The following is a 15,200-nucleotide window of genomic DNA, read 5'->3' on the forward strand; positions in this document are numbered from 1 at the left end:
TACTGACAGTTTTTCCAAGTTCTCCAAATAGTGTACCAGGATTAAAACCAAAATTGCTACAGTGCACCAAGGGACACTTCCTGTTGAGTCCATCCTCAGTATGACTTGCTGATATGAACTCCCTTCATTGGGTTTATATTCTTTATTAGCCAGTAAATATAGACACTATAAGTGTTTTGGTAACTTCAGTCTTTAAAAATGTCCTTTAGAAGCTAAAACTGTTCTAAAGAGTAGATACCATTGGTAAACTTTTTTAAAAGACAAAAGTGTGGATTTCATTTAAGTTTTTATAATTGATTGTGTTTCTACTCTCTAGACATAAAAAGCATATGGCTTGTGGAAATCATATATTCATACCAAGAGTTTTAATTGTATTTCCCGTAGTTAAATATGTACTTTGTCCACTAGGATGTTCATTACTTAAAAAAAAAAGCAGAAAAGCACAAGTGTTGACAGGGGTATGCAGAAATGGGAACTGTCATATATTGCTGGTGGGAATGTACTAACAGATGCTATGGAAAACACTTTGGTGATTCTTCAATAGCTTAAATATAGAATTACCATATGATCTGGTAATCCTCCTTCTAGGTATATACCCAAAAGAATTAAAACAGGTGTGCTGGTTTGTATATATTATGTCCCCCAGAAAAAGCCATACTCTTTAATGCAATCTTAGTGGGGGCAGATGTATTAGTGTTGATTAGGTTGGAAATTTCTGATTGAGTGTTTCCATGGAGATGTGACCCACCCAACTGGAGTGACACCTTTGATTATGGTGTGACCTTTTGATTGAATGTTTCCATGGAAATGTGGCCCTGCCCATTCAGGGTAGGTCTTGATTAGTTCGCTGGAGTCCTATAAAAAGAGCTCACAAACACAGGGGCCTCAGAGCAACTGAGAGTGACATTTTGAAGAGGAGCTGCAGCTAAGAGAGGACAAAATGCCCCAAGAGCAACATTTTGGAGAATGCCATTTTGAAACACAAGCTGGGAGCAAGCGGATGCCAGCCACATGCCTTCTGAGCTAACAGAGATTTTCCAGATGCCAATGACCGTCCTTCCGTGAAGGTACCCTATTGTTGATGCCTTACCTTGGACACTTTATGGCTTTAACACTGTAACTTTGTAACCAGATAAACCCCCTTTGTAAAGCCAATCCATTTCTCGTGTTTTGCAAAACGGCAGCATTAGCAAACCAGAACAACAGGGACACAAACAGATACTTGTACACCAGTGTTCATAAGAGCATTATTTATGATAGCCAAAAGGTGAAAGCAACCTAAGCATCCATTAACAGATAAATGGATAAACAAAAAGTGGTTTATACACACAATGGAATATTATTCAGTCATAAAAAGGAATTAAGTTTTGGTATATGCTACAACATGGATGACCTTTGAGGATATCACATTGAGTGAAATAAGCCAGACATAAAAGAGCAGATACTGTGTAATTCCACTTGTGATGGTTTGAAGCTGGATGTACCCCAGAAAAACTATGTTCTTAAAGTTAATCCATTCCTGTGAGTGTGGACTCACTGTAAGTAGGATCTTTTGGTGAGTAGGATCTTAAGATTTGACCCACCTCATTCATAGTGGGTCTTGTTCCTCTTACTGGAGTCCTTTACAAGAGAATGAAATTCAGACAAAGAAAGAGAAAGCCATGGAAGCAAGAAGCTGAAAGCAATGAAACCCTGAAGAGAAAGGTTGCCACCACGTGCCTTATCATCTGACTGAGGAATCGCCAGCAGCCAGCCTTCAGGAAGAAGATATCGTGTTGATGATGCCTTGATTTGGACATTTTCATGGCTTCAGAACTGTAAGCTTGTAAACTAGTTCCTGTTACTAAACGTCAACCCATTTCATGGTATCTGCTTTCGGCAGCCTAGCAAACTAGAACACCGCTTATATGAAATAATGAGAGCACATTCAGAGACAGAAAGTAAACTAAATGGGCTGCAGGTTGGGGTGGGGGAATGGGGGTCACTGCTCCGTAGGTACTGGAACTCTGTACCTGGCAGTCCTCCAGCTGAGCCTCCATGTCCATGGGCTCTGTGGGTGTGCCCAGCGCGCTGTCCAGAGTGGCCTTGGTACTCAGCAGCCAGTGGCCCAGCTCGTCTGCCTCGCAGAGGTACCTCTGCAGGGCCTGCTCCTGCTTCTGCTCCTCCAGCTGTTCGTTTAGCTTTTCCTAATGAAAGTAAGTAAAACCTCACACAGAGCCCCTGAGGAAAACGCATCAGGAATCAACTGCCACCACGATACAGCTGTGGTCCATGCTAATCCTATAATAGGCACTGATGCAGTCAACAATAGTGACATGGCTAATCAAATTATGATAGAATGAGCAACTAAATGAAATATTGTTCGATCATTAAAATTACATCAACAAGTACCAGGTAGCAACTGAGAAAATGCTTGTAATATACTGATAGGAAAAATAAGGCTAAAAATGTATCTATGCTTTGGAGAGAACTATATTCAATCATTCTCTTAAAATAAAAGGAATTAAGAACCTGCTCTGTGCCAGAGAAGGTGCTAGGACCTGGAGATAGGAGAAGCACCCTATAAAGGTCTTCTAATCTAACCCCACGATAGAGCAACAGTACAAACATCATACATGCTCATGACTGAGAATTACAGAGAACAAAGGAAAAGGAAAAGAGCTGATTTTTTTTTAAATCACAGGTTGTGGTTGCCACAATTCATCTCTATATCAGATAATATTTAAATTAAGTCGCATGACAACCAGAATTGGTTCTCACAAACTAATGAGCCTGAATTGGCTCACAATGAGTAGGCAGGTTTTATTCTTCATAGTTTTAGTAATAGTGGGGATTATTCCTAAAATGCTCCTAATGCATTATTCCTAAAATGCAAACCATTATGCAAACCTTCTACAATCATTCTTCTCAACACTCAAGTCTACCAAGTATTTGCTTTCCACATTCTTACTATTTCATGCATGAAATGAGTCAGAAAGGGGTGACAGGGCATACTCGTGTTCCCCTGACTCAATGCTCTATTCACAAAACCATTCTTGAAACACAATGCCAGCTTCTTATGAGTGCAGGACAATAAGAATGCCGGACAAGTAGGAAACCCTGACATCTGTTAACACAACTTTAATAGTTAATTTAGGAATGAAGAGCAATGTCACAGTTGCTCATTACCTCCAAAAGCTGTTGCTTCCCTGATGCTTTCATCTTGATGGTGGACATCCTGTCGGCCAGCACAGTCAGTGTGGACTGCAGGGCCAGCTGCTCTGCAGGGTCAGACTCTGGGGACTCGGACACCAGCTCGTCTGCCAGAGAAGACTGAAGCTCATTGATTTCATCTTGAAGCATGAGGATCTCGTCCATCAGTGCCTGTAGGAAAGACTATGGAGTCACGCTCACGCATTTATGTTTTTCACTGAATAATCATACCACAAGCCGAGTCTTTTATGAATTGAGATCAGTGGAAGATATTTCACTTGCAAGACATTTAACCACCAAATAGGGAGCCTGCTAACATGTTTCAAAACGAAAGTACCTCTCTGGCGATCAGAAATTTCTGTTTTTAAAACTATTTCTGTCCCTAATTTAGGGGAGCTTGAATAAGTTAATCAATCTTTCTGGTTCTCAACAGGCTCATCCATAATGGGAGAGGGGTATACTCAGTTATCCCTAAGAGTCTACAATTCTCGCTGGAGAATCAAATTCATCACTTTCTTCCTTAATGTCACTTTTCCCAGAGAAACTTCCCACTTGAAATTTCTCCAAGTCTGAAAAAAAACAAGTACCATGTTTTAATCCAAAACCCACATTAAATAACACCCACATTATATAAACCCACATTATTTAACCCAAAACCCATATTATACCAACCCACATTAATTCAAAACCCACATTGTATATTATGCAAGGGAGAAATCTCTGATGCTCTCCTTATTCTTCTCCTTTGCAAGATTCACCTTCTCTACCCAACTCTGAATTCTGAAGTTTTTCAGGGTTAATTTCCAGGCCCTCTTTTCTTTCTTCACAGTTTCTCCCTTTGGAATATGGTCCATTTCCAAGGCTTAAATGCTTTCCAATGCCAAAGACTTCCAAAAGTATATCACTAGCCCAGACATCTATTCTAAATTTCAGGCTTGCATATTCAACTTAAACCTTTCATAGTTACCTTAACCTTAAACATAAAACCTGCTTCCTCCTTTGTCTTCCCCTTTCAGTAAAGGATACTAACCCCCACCCCACCTCCTAATTGCTCAATCTGGGATCTGGAACACATACTTGACAACTTCCTTTTCTTTGCTCCTCACATCCAATTCATCAACAAATCCCATTTACCTCCAAAATATTCCATATACCATATATATATATATATATATATATATATATATATATGCCATACCATATATACTAAGTCAAAGCATATTATGACCTCCCTAAGTCAAAGTCAACTACAGCATTTACCTTAATTGCTATAATGGCTATTGTGGGGTCTACCTACTAATATTCTTGTCTCTTCAGTCCAATCCTCAGGAAGCAATTAGAGTGTCCTTTTAAAAATGTAAATCAGATCTTGTCACTCTCCTGCTTTAAAATACTAAAAGGCTTATTGCCTGTAAAATAAAATTCAAACTCCTTACCATACTTGTTTGGCCTCACCCCTTCCTGCCTCTTATACCACACTTGCTCCTCACTCACTACATCCTGCCTTCTTCAGTCCCCCAGGGCCCAGCTCTTTCTGGCCTCAGGGCCTCCGTACATGCAGTTCCCTCAAAATGAATGCTCTTCCCACTCTGTTCTCTTTATCTTTGGGGTCTTAGATTAATTATCATGTCTTCAGAGATGCATTTCCAGATCACCCAATTGAAAGAAAATCCCTATTAATCTCTCTTAATAGTACACTGTTTTCCTATTTAACACAAATATACCTGATTTTTGTGTCTCTATTTTATATTTTAAAATCTGCTCTTTAGCTGGACTCTTCTCTTGAGAAATTCCTTTTTAAGATCTGAGTGGCATATTAGAAAACCACATACAATTATAGGAGAACAAAACAAACCATGAATGAAGTAAGGTAACAAAGGATTTATATTTACCAATAGTTTGAAGTTTGAAATGTGCCTTTACTTGTGTAATTCCTGTCTCTTCCATAGGACTATAGGCCTCACTTGTAAGCTCAGTGCATCCTCAGAGTGGGTTCTCAATAAATATTAAGAAACAAAACCTTCTCCTCCTCTAATATCAAATGTCATCACAACCAACTGATATATTAAGCTATTATATTGACATTATTACACACATTTAGAAAAACGCAAAGATTTTTAAGTGCACAGCTCTATGAATTTTCTTGAAATGCGCAACCAGATCAAGATATAGAATATCTTTAGGACCCTAGAAGCTCCTTCGACCTTCTCCCAGTGATTACCTCACTTCTCTCCAAAAATAACCATTATCTTGACTTACAAACATCACAGATTACTTTTGCCTGTTGCTGAGCTTTCTGAAATGACATCAAATGTGATGGACTGTCTTGTGTTTGGCTTCTTTCATTCCCAATTATGTCTGAGAGAGCCATTTGTATCACTGAGTGTAGAAAGAGGCTTTTTATCATTTTTGGTGTTGTATGTAGTATTCCACCATTACCTGGTTTGTGAGTCTTTTTCATCTAAGCCTTTCTAGTGGGTTCACAGTGGTATCTCATAGTTTTACTTTGCAACTCCCTCATGACTAAGGGGATCGAGCACTTCTGCAGAGACTTCTTGGCCATCTGGATATACTCTCTTGTGATTGTCTGCCAAGAACTTTTGCCCATTTTCCATTAGAGTCTCACTTTTTCTTGTTGATGTGGGGAGTTTTCTGTATATTCTGGATAGGGGTCCTCTGCTGGTTTGTATATTGTAAATACCCTCTTGCAGCTTGGATTTTGCCATTAATGGGGAAATATTTCCTTTATGATGTCTTTTGTAAACAGAAGTTCTTAATTTATTGTAGTCCAAGTATCAATATTTTCCTTTACAGTGGGGGCTTTTTGTGTCCTATTTAAGAAAACCTTGCCTACCTCTGTAGTTGTGAGTATATTGTCTTATCTTCTAGAAGAATGATACTCAAATTGTGGTCTGTGGACTGAAGCCAGTTTGCAAAATGCTTACCAGTCCATCGCAAGATAAATACAGACATTAAGAGTGTGCCGGTTTGAGTGTATTGTGTCCCCCAAATGCCATTATCTTTGTAGTCTTGTGTGGGGCAGAAGTTTTGGTGCTGGTTGGATTTGCTTGGAATGTGCCCCACCCAGCTGTGGGAGATAATTTTGATGAGATGTTCCCATGGAGACATGGCCCCACCCATTCGGGGTGGGCCTTGATCGGTGGAGCTATATAAATGAGCTGACTCAAAGAGAGAAAAGAGAGTGCAGCTGGGAGTGATGTTTTGAAGAGAAGCAAGCTTGCTGGAGAGGAACATCCTGGGAGAAAGCCGTTTTGAGGCCAGAGTTTTGGAGCAGACGCCAGCTGCCTTCCTAGCTAGCAGAGGTTTAGAGGACGCCATTGGCCATCGTCCAGTGAAGGTACCCGATTGCTGAGGTGTTACCTTGGACGCTTTGTGGCCTTAAGACTGTAACTGTGTAGTGAAATAAACCCCCGTTTTATAAAAGCCTATCCATCTCTGTTTTGCATTCCACAGCATTAGCAAACTAAGACAGAGTGTTAAGCAATTTTTACAGTAATTTGCTACTGCCATGACATCCAAAGCAGCAATAAAGTATTGGTGTTTGAAGGACTAGAAGAAGAAAGAAAAGATTCTTCACCACAGACAGTTTGGGAAGCATTGTTTTAAAAGCTCTGAATTTTTGTTGTTGTTTTACCTTCACATTTAGATATATAAACCACCTAAATTTAATTTTTGTGTACAATAAAATGTAAGGGTCAAAATTCTCTGTTTTTTTTTGTTTTTTGTTTTTTTTTTCACATAGGTATTGACCTAGCACCATTTATTGAAAAGACCATCTTTTCCCCCATTGTTTTGCAGTATAATCTTTGACATAAGCAAATTGTCTCTGTAAACATGGGTCAGTTTCTGACCTCTGATTTCGTTCCATAGATCTATTAAGCTTTTGTGCCAATGCCACACTAAACTAACTACTATAGCTTTATAAGTCTCAATGTCTGGTAGAGTATATTCCTCAGCTTTAGTCATCTTCACGGTTGTCTTAGCTGTTCTTGACCCTTTGCAATATATATATATATATATTCATGTATTTGCAGTGTATCTTAGAGTAAGGTTCCCATTCTCCACCAAAGACTCACTGGGGTTTTTTAATAGGATTGCACTGAATTTATAGACTGATCCTGTTTATTCTTACATGTTCAAAAGGTTTTATATTTTCATTTGTCCAGAAAATTATTTTCTACTATTCTATAATTATTTTTATGGTACCTGATTGCCAAGAGAATAAAATTCATATTATTTGGTCTGTTTTAAAGGCTTTTCTGTAGCTAGACTAACCTCATTTTCCTTTTTGCCCTGATCCTTCTCATTCTCTCCTCCCTGCCTTTCCTCACACTTTATGATGCCTCCTTCCCACTTCTGTTGCTAATCCAGATTTTCAAACTCTGTGTCTTCATGAAGACCTGGCTAGAGCTTCAATTTTATCTACTTCCCTCCATACTAACCTATGCTTCTATTTTCCGGACAAGGTGTTGGTACCATTAAAACATGCTTCTTAATCATATATTAACTTAAGGACTTGTCTGTTTCAGCTATGCATATAGTAGCTGAAACAGACAAGTTTCAGCAACACATCTACTTGAATTATGTTTCCTGATAGATAAACTAGATATCTGGATTGCAAAGCCAACGGGGGGATAAAAGCCTCCTCATTTATTCTCAATGGATGTGAACAGCCAGATGTACAGTGAAGTTACCAGCTTCCCTTTCAAACTCAATGTTCTAAAAGAGATCTCTGAATGTTCTGCCTTAGGAAGTGAAGGAATTAGGAACTCAAGAACAATTTATTTTTTATCCTATTAGAGTCAGGTCTCTCTATTTGTGCTTCAGTTTACTCTTAAAGAAGAGGTGTATTTTTGGAAGACAGCTATTTTATTTACCTTCAAGATCCAGCAGTCAGATATGTCCTCACTTCTGCAACTTTGCCTGAGTACAAGAGCTGGTTACCCACCCGATCCCTACATCTGATTCAGAAGTAACAAGAAGATGAAATGCATGTCTTTGGGTTTCTGACTGTGTTTATGAGCAGGGTGAAGGTACAGCCCTTACTCAGGTGGCTTACTGAGGTTCCTTGAGCTTTTCTAAAATGACTCACACTTTAAAAGTAAGAGCAAACCACAGTGTTCACATTGGGTGCGAGACTGGAAGTTAACAATTTTATTGTTAGATTTTCAGAACTATCAATATCAAAACAGTTCTTTTCAAATTCTATTTGAGTTCTTATATATGTTAAGAAACAAAAACAAAAGCAAAAAACTCTCCGAGCTCTGCCTACTCTCTATCACTAAGCTTAATGCAGCAAAGACCAAGATACACAAAAATCATTAGATGCCTTTGATGATGGTGTCTCAGAGGGCTTACCACTCAGAACAACAGCTGTGGTCAGCTATAGTCAACAATAGGCAGGTACTGTCTACAAGTCCCAAAATTAAATAATCTATCACACTATTTAGAGAGGCCAATGGGAAAGGCACAGCACCCCACCCAAATCCACTAGACTCAGACAGTGTTCAGAAGAAAAATGTAGGACTTAGGTGAGCTCTTTAAAGAAACACTGATACTTCCGAGGGAGTGCTGGCAAAGAAATGACAATAAAAAGTGTTTTTATTGAATTTTAGGAATGATGCAAAAATACTGGACTTTCTCGCCACCATTCAGTTGGAATTTAGAAATAGTAGCTCTATAATAGTGCTTGGAATTTTTAAAGTACCATTTCAGAAGCCAAAAACAAATTTAGATATTGTGATACCACATCAGATTTTTCATGTGGGCAGCTCTGTCCTAGATCTTTGAGGAATTTAGAAGCAGACAAGAAAAGCTTGCAAAACCAGGTCAGAGGGAAAATGTTAGATTTTTAAAGAGATGAGAACTATACTGAATTATAGATTGTTTATATCTCCCTCCTTTCCACTGGAGCATGAATACAATTGTTGGGCCCCAATGATGGGGAATCATCATGCAATTAGCTATATCTGTTCCCCACTAAGAAGATTACCACTACCCCAGGTCATGTGGTTGGCCTTGTACAAGAAAAGTCACCGATTCATTTCGAATTTACAATACTTAGCATAAACTTCCAACTCTGAGTTTTATCCATTAAATTGCTTGAACAAAATAATAATTTTGCTCTGCATTCAGTTTGTGTCTGTGTTCATGCTAATGGCTGACAGACAGCGCAGTGGTGGTGATTAGGAGGCAATTTGCATTTTCAATTTAAGAGCTTGAGAAGGTCCAAAGCAGGCCACCAGGGTCCAGCTTTCATGCAGTTCCTAAATCCCGTGGGAGCCAGCGAAGGGTCTTTGGAGCTGTGGCCAGCCACCTGGGCCACAAGGACGATGAGCTTTGGCCAAAGGTGGAAATGACCTGAAGGTAGAGAGGAAGAGTCACCAGACCTAGGCCCTCTCCTGGAAAAGCGCCTCCTGAGAATCTGAGTGCGTGACTGATGGACTCAAATTCAGCCCTTGCATAATGCATACTATGTTCCTTTTGGGTGCTGTGATGGTTAATTTTCTATTGGCTAGGTTAGGATACCCAGTTGTTTCACCAACACTAGTCTAGAGGTTGCTGTGAAGGTAATTTGTAGATGGGATTAGCATCTGTCATTGGCTGTAGTAAAGGAGATTACCCTGGATAATGTGGGTGGGTCTTATCCAATCAACTGAAGGCCTTCAAAGAAAAAAGCTGAGGTTTCTATTTCTCAACACACTGCCTCCAGATAAAAAACTGCGGTTGACAGAACCTTTTAAAAATAATGAGTCAGGAACAATCACAAGATTACAATAAAAAACCCATATTCTACTAACTGCTTCTTTGCCTAATGAAATCTGAGACTCCCTTTCTTAAGTTATATAGGCGAGTATTGAGCACACACAGGCTAAGTTTCTGAAAACAACACCCACAGAAGGTAGATTTGGGAGACATCTTATTCTTACAACAATGGCTTACAACAAAATCACAATAATTTGGCAACCCCAATCACCTCTTGTCTGAGTTTCCAGGACCTAGCCTACTGGCCTCCCCTAGAAGTTCAGACTTGTTAGCCCCCCTACAATTGCATGAGCCAATTGCTAAAAATAAATCTCTTTAAATATGGATCTATCTATTCATCCTATTATCTTTATTATCTTAGTGGCTTTGTTTCTTTAAAGGACAACCCATCTAAAGTTGGCCTAAGAAGCTGTAACCCAATGTGGGGACACTCCCTTCCACTCCTGAAACTGCAGAACCACAAAATCCCAGGGGGCACATGAGGACAACACCCTCAGAGAAGAATGAGGTGTGTTGACAACTAGAAAACTGGAGTACCAGTTGAAGAGAACTGTGAGTTGCCAAGGCAGTCTAGACAGGGAGGACCTGGGTGTATGGAGTCCAGTAAGAAAATGAGTGGCGCTCAGAGGACCCCAGCACTGAAATAGTCACCCAAGTCCCCAACTGTCCCCATGACTAGTTTGGTGCAGGTAAACAAAAGTTAATTATAATTTCATCCTTTAAGGGCATCTCTCCTAGCTAAAAAGCAGGCTGATTATGGTTGACTTTGAGATAGCAGAAAGACCTAACAAAGGCAGTTTTACCAAAACAAGGCCCAAACATGGGTGATAGGCTTTTTGATATTTATCTGAAGAAGTTACAAGAGGATCCAAGACCTGAAACTACTATTTCTCAATATGCTGCCTCTAGATAAAATGTTCCCTTTCTTGTGTTATACAAAGAGGTCCTATATTGCCAAAGAATTCAGTTTTATCCCAGACTTTGACATAGGAACAGGCAATATATTCCAAAGTCATCCTGGGTTCCAAAATTACAAAGAAGTAAATTAGAAGAAAGGCAAAAAAAAACATTAAAGCTGATAAATTTCCCTGTCCTCCATAAACACACTTATCACATCATGCGTTTATAAGCTTGCAATTTGCATCTAAAAATATCTTTCCTGTGTCTTTTGCAGGGCTGTCATGGGCTTCTGGGTTCTGGTTGGGGGGTAGGAGTGGAGCAGGCAGGACAGTCCCACATGTTAACCCTATTTACATGAACACACACTTCAGTATCCTTAGCCTTAATAACCTTGTATAAATCTGATTGTGCATTATCAGTACACTGATAATATTGATAAAGTACTAACCAGATATTAATATATCCACATTTCTTAGCATTCATTTCCAATTGATGCATTTTTTGCACTATCTTTCTGAGTTTGATTAAAGCAATCATGTTTCCATGTAAAGCTGAAGCTTTGCCCAGTTGACAGAACCTTTTAAAAATAATGAGTCAGGAACAATCACAAGATTACAATAAAGAACCTGTATTCTACTAACTGCTTCTTTGCCCACTGAAATCTGAGATTCCCTCTTTTAAATTATTATGGTGAGTACTGGGCACACACAGGCTGTTTCTGAAAACAACACCCAGAGAAAGTAGATTTGGGAGACATCTTATTCTTAGGACAACGGCTTACAACAAAATCAAAATAATTTGGCAACAACAAGGAAGTACTTTGTATAATGAAAGTAGAAAAGCAGTATCAATGTATGTAGACTTCTTTAATTGGATTCAAGAGCTGCATTACTTTCTTCCCCTCTTAAGTCCCTCCCTGGAGCAGCGGCTGAAACAACCACTCTTTTGGAATCTTCTTTACCCTGTAATAACTGATATGTTTAAAAAGTGTCAGCCTGAGGGCAGCCATTCAGAAAGCACACCTTCTTACTCATTCAGGAAACCGAAGTCATAGCTGTTTTTACCTGGTGTTCAGCCATCTGGCTTTCTGGACTCTTGCCAAGTTCTAGACTCTCATTGAGTCTCATCTCCACAGCCTCCATTTTTGTAGAGATGGACTGCAAGGAATCTTGGTACTTCTGTTGGCGTTCCAATGCTTCATAGAGGGAACGCTGTTTTTCACTGATCTAAACAAGAAAGGGGATATTACCAAATGTTTCCTAGCCCCTTATCTTTCAGCTGCTTAAGACACTCATTTCCTCACTGCTTTACCTCTGTGGCCCAACAGAGGACATTCAACTGCGTCCTGGATGTGTCAACAACAGGCCTGCATGTCATAAGATGACAGTAATATAGCTGGTGTCTGGTGGGCTTAAAAAATCCCAAAGGCTGGAAAGTCTTACCACATTCTTCAAGGTTTCCCAAGAACGCTGCAAATCGTCCAGTTTAGCCGTAGCGGATGGCTCCAGTCCTGGGTCATAGAGCTGCTGGAATGAGGACGGGCTGGGCTGGATCCTGGCAGCATCTGTCTGCAACCTCTCGGCAGACAAGGCTTGGTAATAAGCAATGTCCTGCGAGTACAAAGCAGAGCGTTGCGTTGGAAAGGGAGGCGGAGTCTAGATTAACGTGCTCAGGGTATATCTGCCTTGCGGAAGAAAGGTTTAGGTTCTACAGCTTTCACTAGGAGCTACAAACTAGTGAAGTCAATGAATTCTAGGGATAAGAGTTTAAGGATGAATCATCACAGCAAGGCACATTTTAATTACTTAAGAACTTTGGTTTATCTAGTTATAAAAGAAGAGCTTTACCAACATTTCAGGTTGCCAAAACTCACTCTGATTTTAAATTGGTAAGATAAGCACTTTATCTAAGTGGTGCACGTCTATTTAAAAATGAAGTATTATAACAAAAAAAAAATAAATAAATAAAGGGGGGGAAAGTGGGGTGTCCAAATTACCTATTTCCTAAAATGTTTTTTAGTATACTGATTGAAGTTTTGAATAATTTTTAAAAGTACATGATTCACATAAAATTACATGTACAGAAAGCCATTTTTCAGATATAGCCAGATGTTTAAGATTTGTGAGTTCATTATTCTAAGGAATTAATTTAATATTTTAGTATTAAGTGAGGGAAAATGTAATGGGACAGTTAAATCTACTCTAAGGGAAAAAAAAACAAATAATAAAGTGACTTCCTTCTCTTCAATTCTTGTAGATACACAAAAAATGATCAAAGTGTATGATGAAAAAACTCTGCTTTTGACTTTTTCTTAATTTCTTGGATCATAAGTAATGTCATACATTTTCTTAGAATTGATTGTGAAATTTACTATGTTACAACTTATAATGTAGGCATTTCCAACTGTTTCTGTTGTTATTTATTGGTATCAATATGGATAGAAATCGAATTTGCAGGTAATGCTTGTAATCTGGGAATTGCTGTAGCTGAGTGTGCCAGTTTGAATGTATTGTGTCCCCCAAATGCCATCATCTTTGTGGTCTTGTGGGACAGACGTTTTGGTGCTGGTTAGATTTGCTTGGAATGTGCCCCACCCAGCTGTGGGTGATGACTTCGGTGGGATACTCCTATGGAGGTGTGACCCCACCCATTCAGGGTGGACCTTGATCAGTGGAGCCATATAAATGTGCTGACTCAAAGAGACTGAACAGAGTGCAGCTGTGAGTGACGTTTTGAAGAAGAGCAAGCTTGCTAGAGAGGAACGTCCTGGGAGAAAGCCATTTTGAAACCAGAACTTTGGAGCAGACGCCAGCCATGTGCCTTCCCAGTTAACAGAGGTTTTCTGGACGCCATTGGCCATCCTCCAGTGAAGGTACCCGATTGCTGATGTGTTACCTTGGACGTTTTGTGGCCTTAAGACTGTAACTGTGTAGTGAAATAAACCCCCGTTTTATAAAAGCCTATCCATCTCTGGTGTTTTGCATTCTGCAGCATTAGCAAACTAGAACACTGAGTTACCTATTTCAGCAGTTGTAACACTGAAGATAATTATGTTAACTTAAAATACATAACCCTTCTTGATAAATGTGCTTTGGCAAAAAACATTAAGAAAGTCCCCAGCCATAAAATATTTAAAAAAAAGGAAAGGCCCTTAAAGAAATGCCTGAGAAACCCAAGTAATAGCAGGGAGGGGTCTAGTGTTTGAGGGACCCAAGAGAGGGCCGAAGCAGGGTAGCAGAATGAATTCAGACTAGGGGTCAGGACACCTGGGATTGTAGTTGCAATTCTTTTCCTAAACAGCTCCATAATTAGAGCAAGTCACTCACAGCTTGTTAATCAGTTCCCTTGTTTGTGTACTCTTGGGTTGTTCTGAGGATTAAATGAAGTAATGAGTGGCTATGACACCTTTTACTCATTTTGTTGTTATTGCCGTGGCTTCCAGATAATTCCTCAATAGTTACTGATGTCTTCAGAACATAGGGATAGTTTTCCCCTTCATTCCTAACCCTGCCACCATCTTGAGTGAATTTCCTTTGTATCCTCATGTCCTTGGATAGTCTCAAATCCATTGTCACATCCATCTCAATCCTCCATGCCCTTGAACATGACAGCCCATCATTACCAAGTTGCTCCACCCCACTTTAGCTATGTCTAAAGTTACCCAGATCTCCCCTTTTTTTGGCCATCATCCTTGTTTCCCTTGCCTCATTGGCCTTTGTTTCACATACCTGGAAAACCCTAACCATGAGTCAATTCAACTCTGAGTGCTCATGCACACACAAACTGAAGCCATCAAGGAGATATTCCTGCAGCTTCTCAAATTTTCCAATGCCTGTCTATATCCAGTCTCACTCATATCTTTTTTTTTTTTTTTGCAATGCTTTCCCTTTAATCTTTCTGTTCTAGTTCTCTGATCATTCAGTCTTTCTCTTTTGTAGTTTGTTCACTCATTCTTAAACATTGGTGTATTTATACATTCCAGATTCACAATCCAGTAGCACATATGTATCTTACAGGCTCTTCAAACTTAACATTTCCAAAGGAAATACTGGGTGAGAAAAGGATTTCGGAAAAGATGGTGAAGTGTTATCCCTCTTTCAATGAGTAGAACTTATTCTCAACTGCTTTTTCCTCCTTGTCTCCCACTGCTGAGGTAAGGATGAAGTTCTCTTAATGCAAACCCTTGCACGACCTGGGATCAAGTTCTCATTACAGCCACAACTTCCTGGTCAAAGTTGCAAACCGGCAGCCTATAGGCTACCTCTAGCCCGCATGAGTTAAAATGGAGAGATTTCTTAAAAATCCAGATTTATGGCTTCTCT

General features: G+C 39.5%; 1 protein-coding gene across 13 annotated transcripts in view; it reads right to left on the minus strand.

Moving 5' to 3' along the window:
- The window catches only part of SYNE1 (spectrin repeat containing nuclear envelope protein 1), a 499,900-nt gene that overhangs the window by 148,613 nt on the left and 336,087 nt on the right, over nt 1–15,200 (minus strand). For all 13 annotated transcript variants that reach the window (XR_005214357.1, XM_037819664.1, XM_037819684.1 and 10 more), the window contains 4 exons: nt 12,321–12,488; nt 11,943–12,104; nt 3,169–3,363; nt 2,013–2,186 (listed from right to left, as the gene is read on the minus strand). Coding sequence is in view for 12 of the 13 variants with exons in the window: in XM_037819664.1 (XP_037675592.1) it covers nt 2,013–2,186; nt 3,169–3,363; nt 11,943–12,104; nt 12,321–12,488 (699 nt within the window). In the remaining variant the exon portion in view is untranslated. The remainder of the gene's footprint in view (nt 1–2,012; nt 2,187–3,168; nt 3,364–11,942; nt 12,105–12,320; nt 12,489–15,200) is intronic.

The sequence above is a fragment of the Choloepus didactylus genome, chromosome 2, assembly GCF_015220235.1.
Source record: "Choloepus didactylus isolate mChoDid1 chromosome 2, mChoDid1.pri, whole genome shotgun sequence".
Taxonomy (NCBI): domain Eukaryota; kingdom Metazoa; phylum Chordata; class Mammalia; order Pilosa; family Megalonychidae; genus Choloepus; species Choloepus didactylus.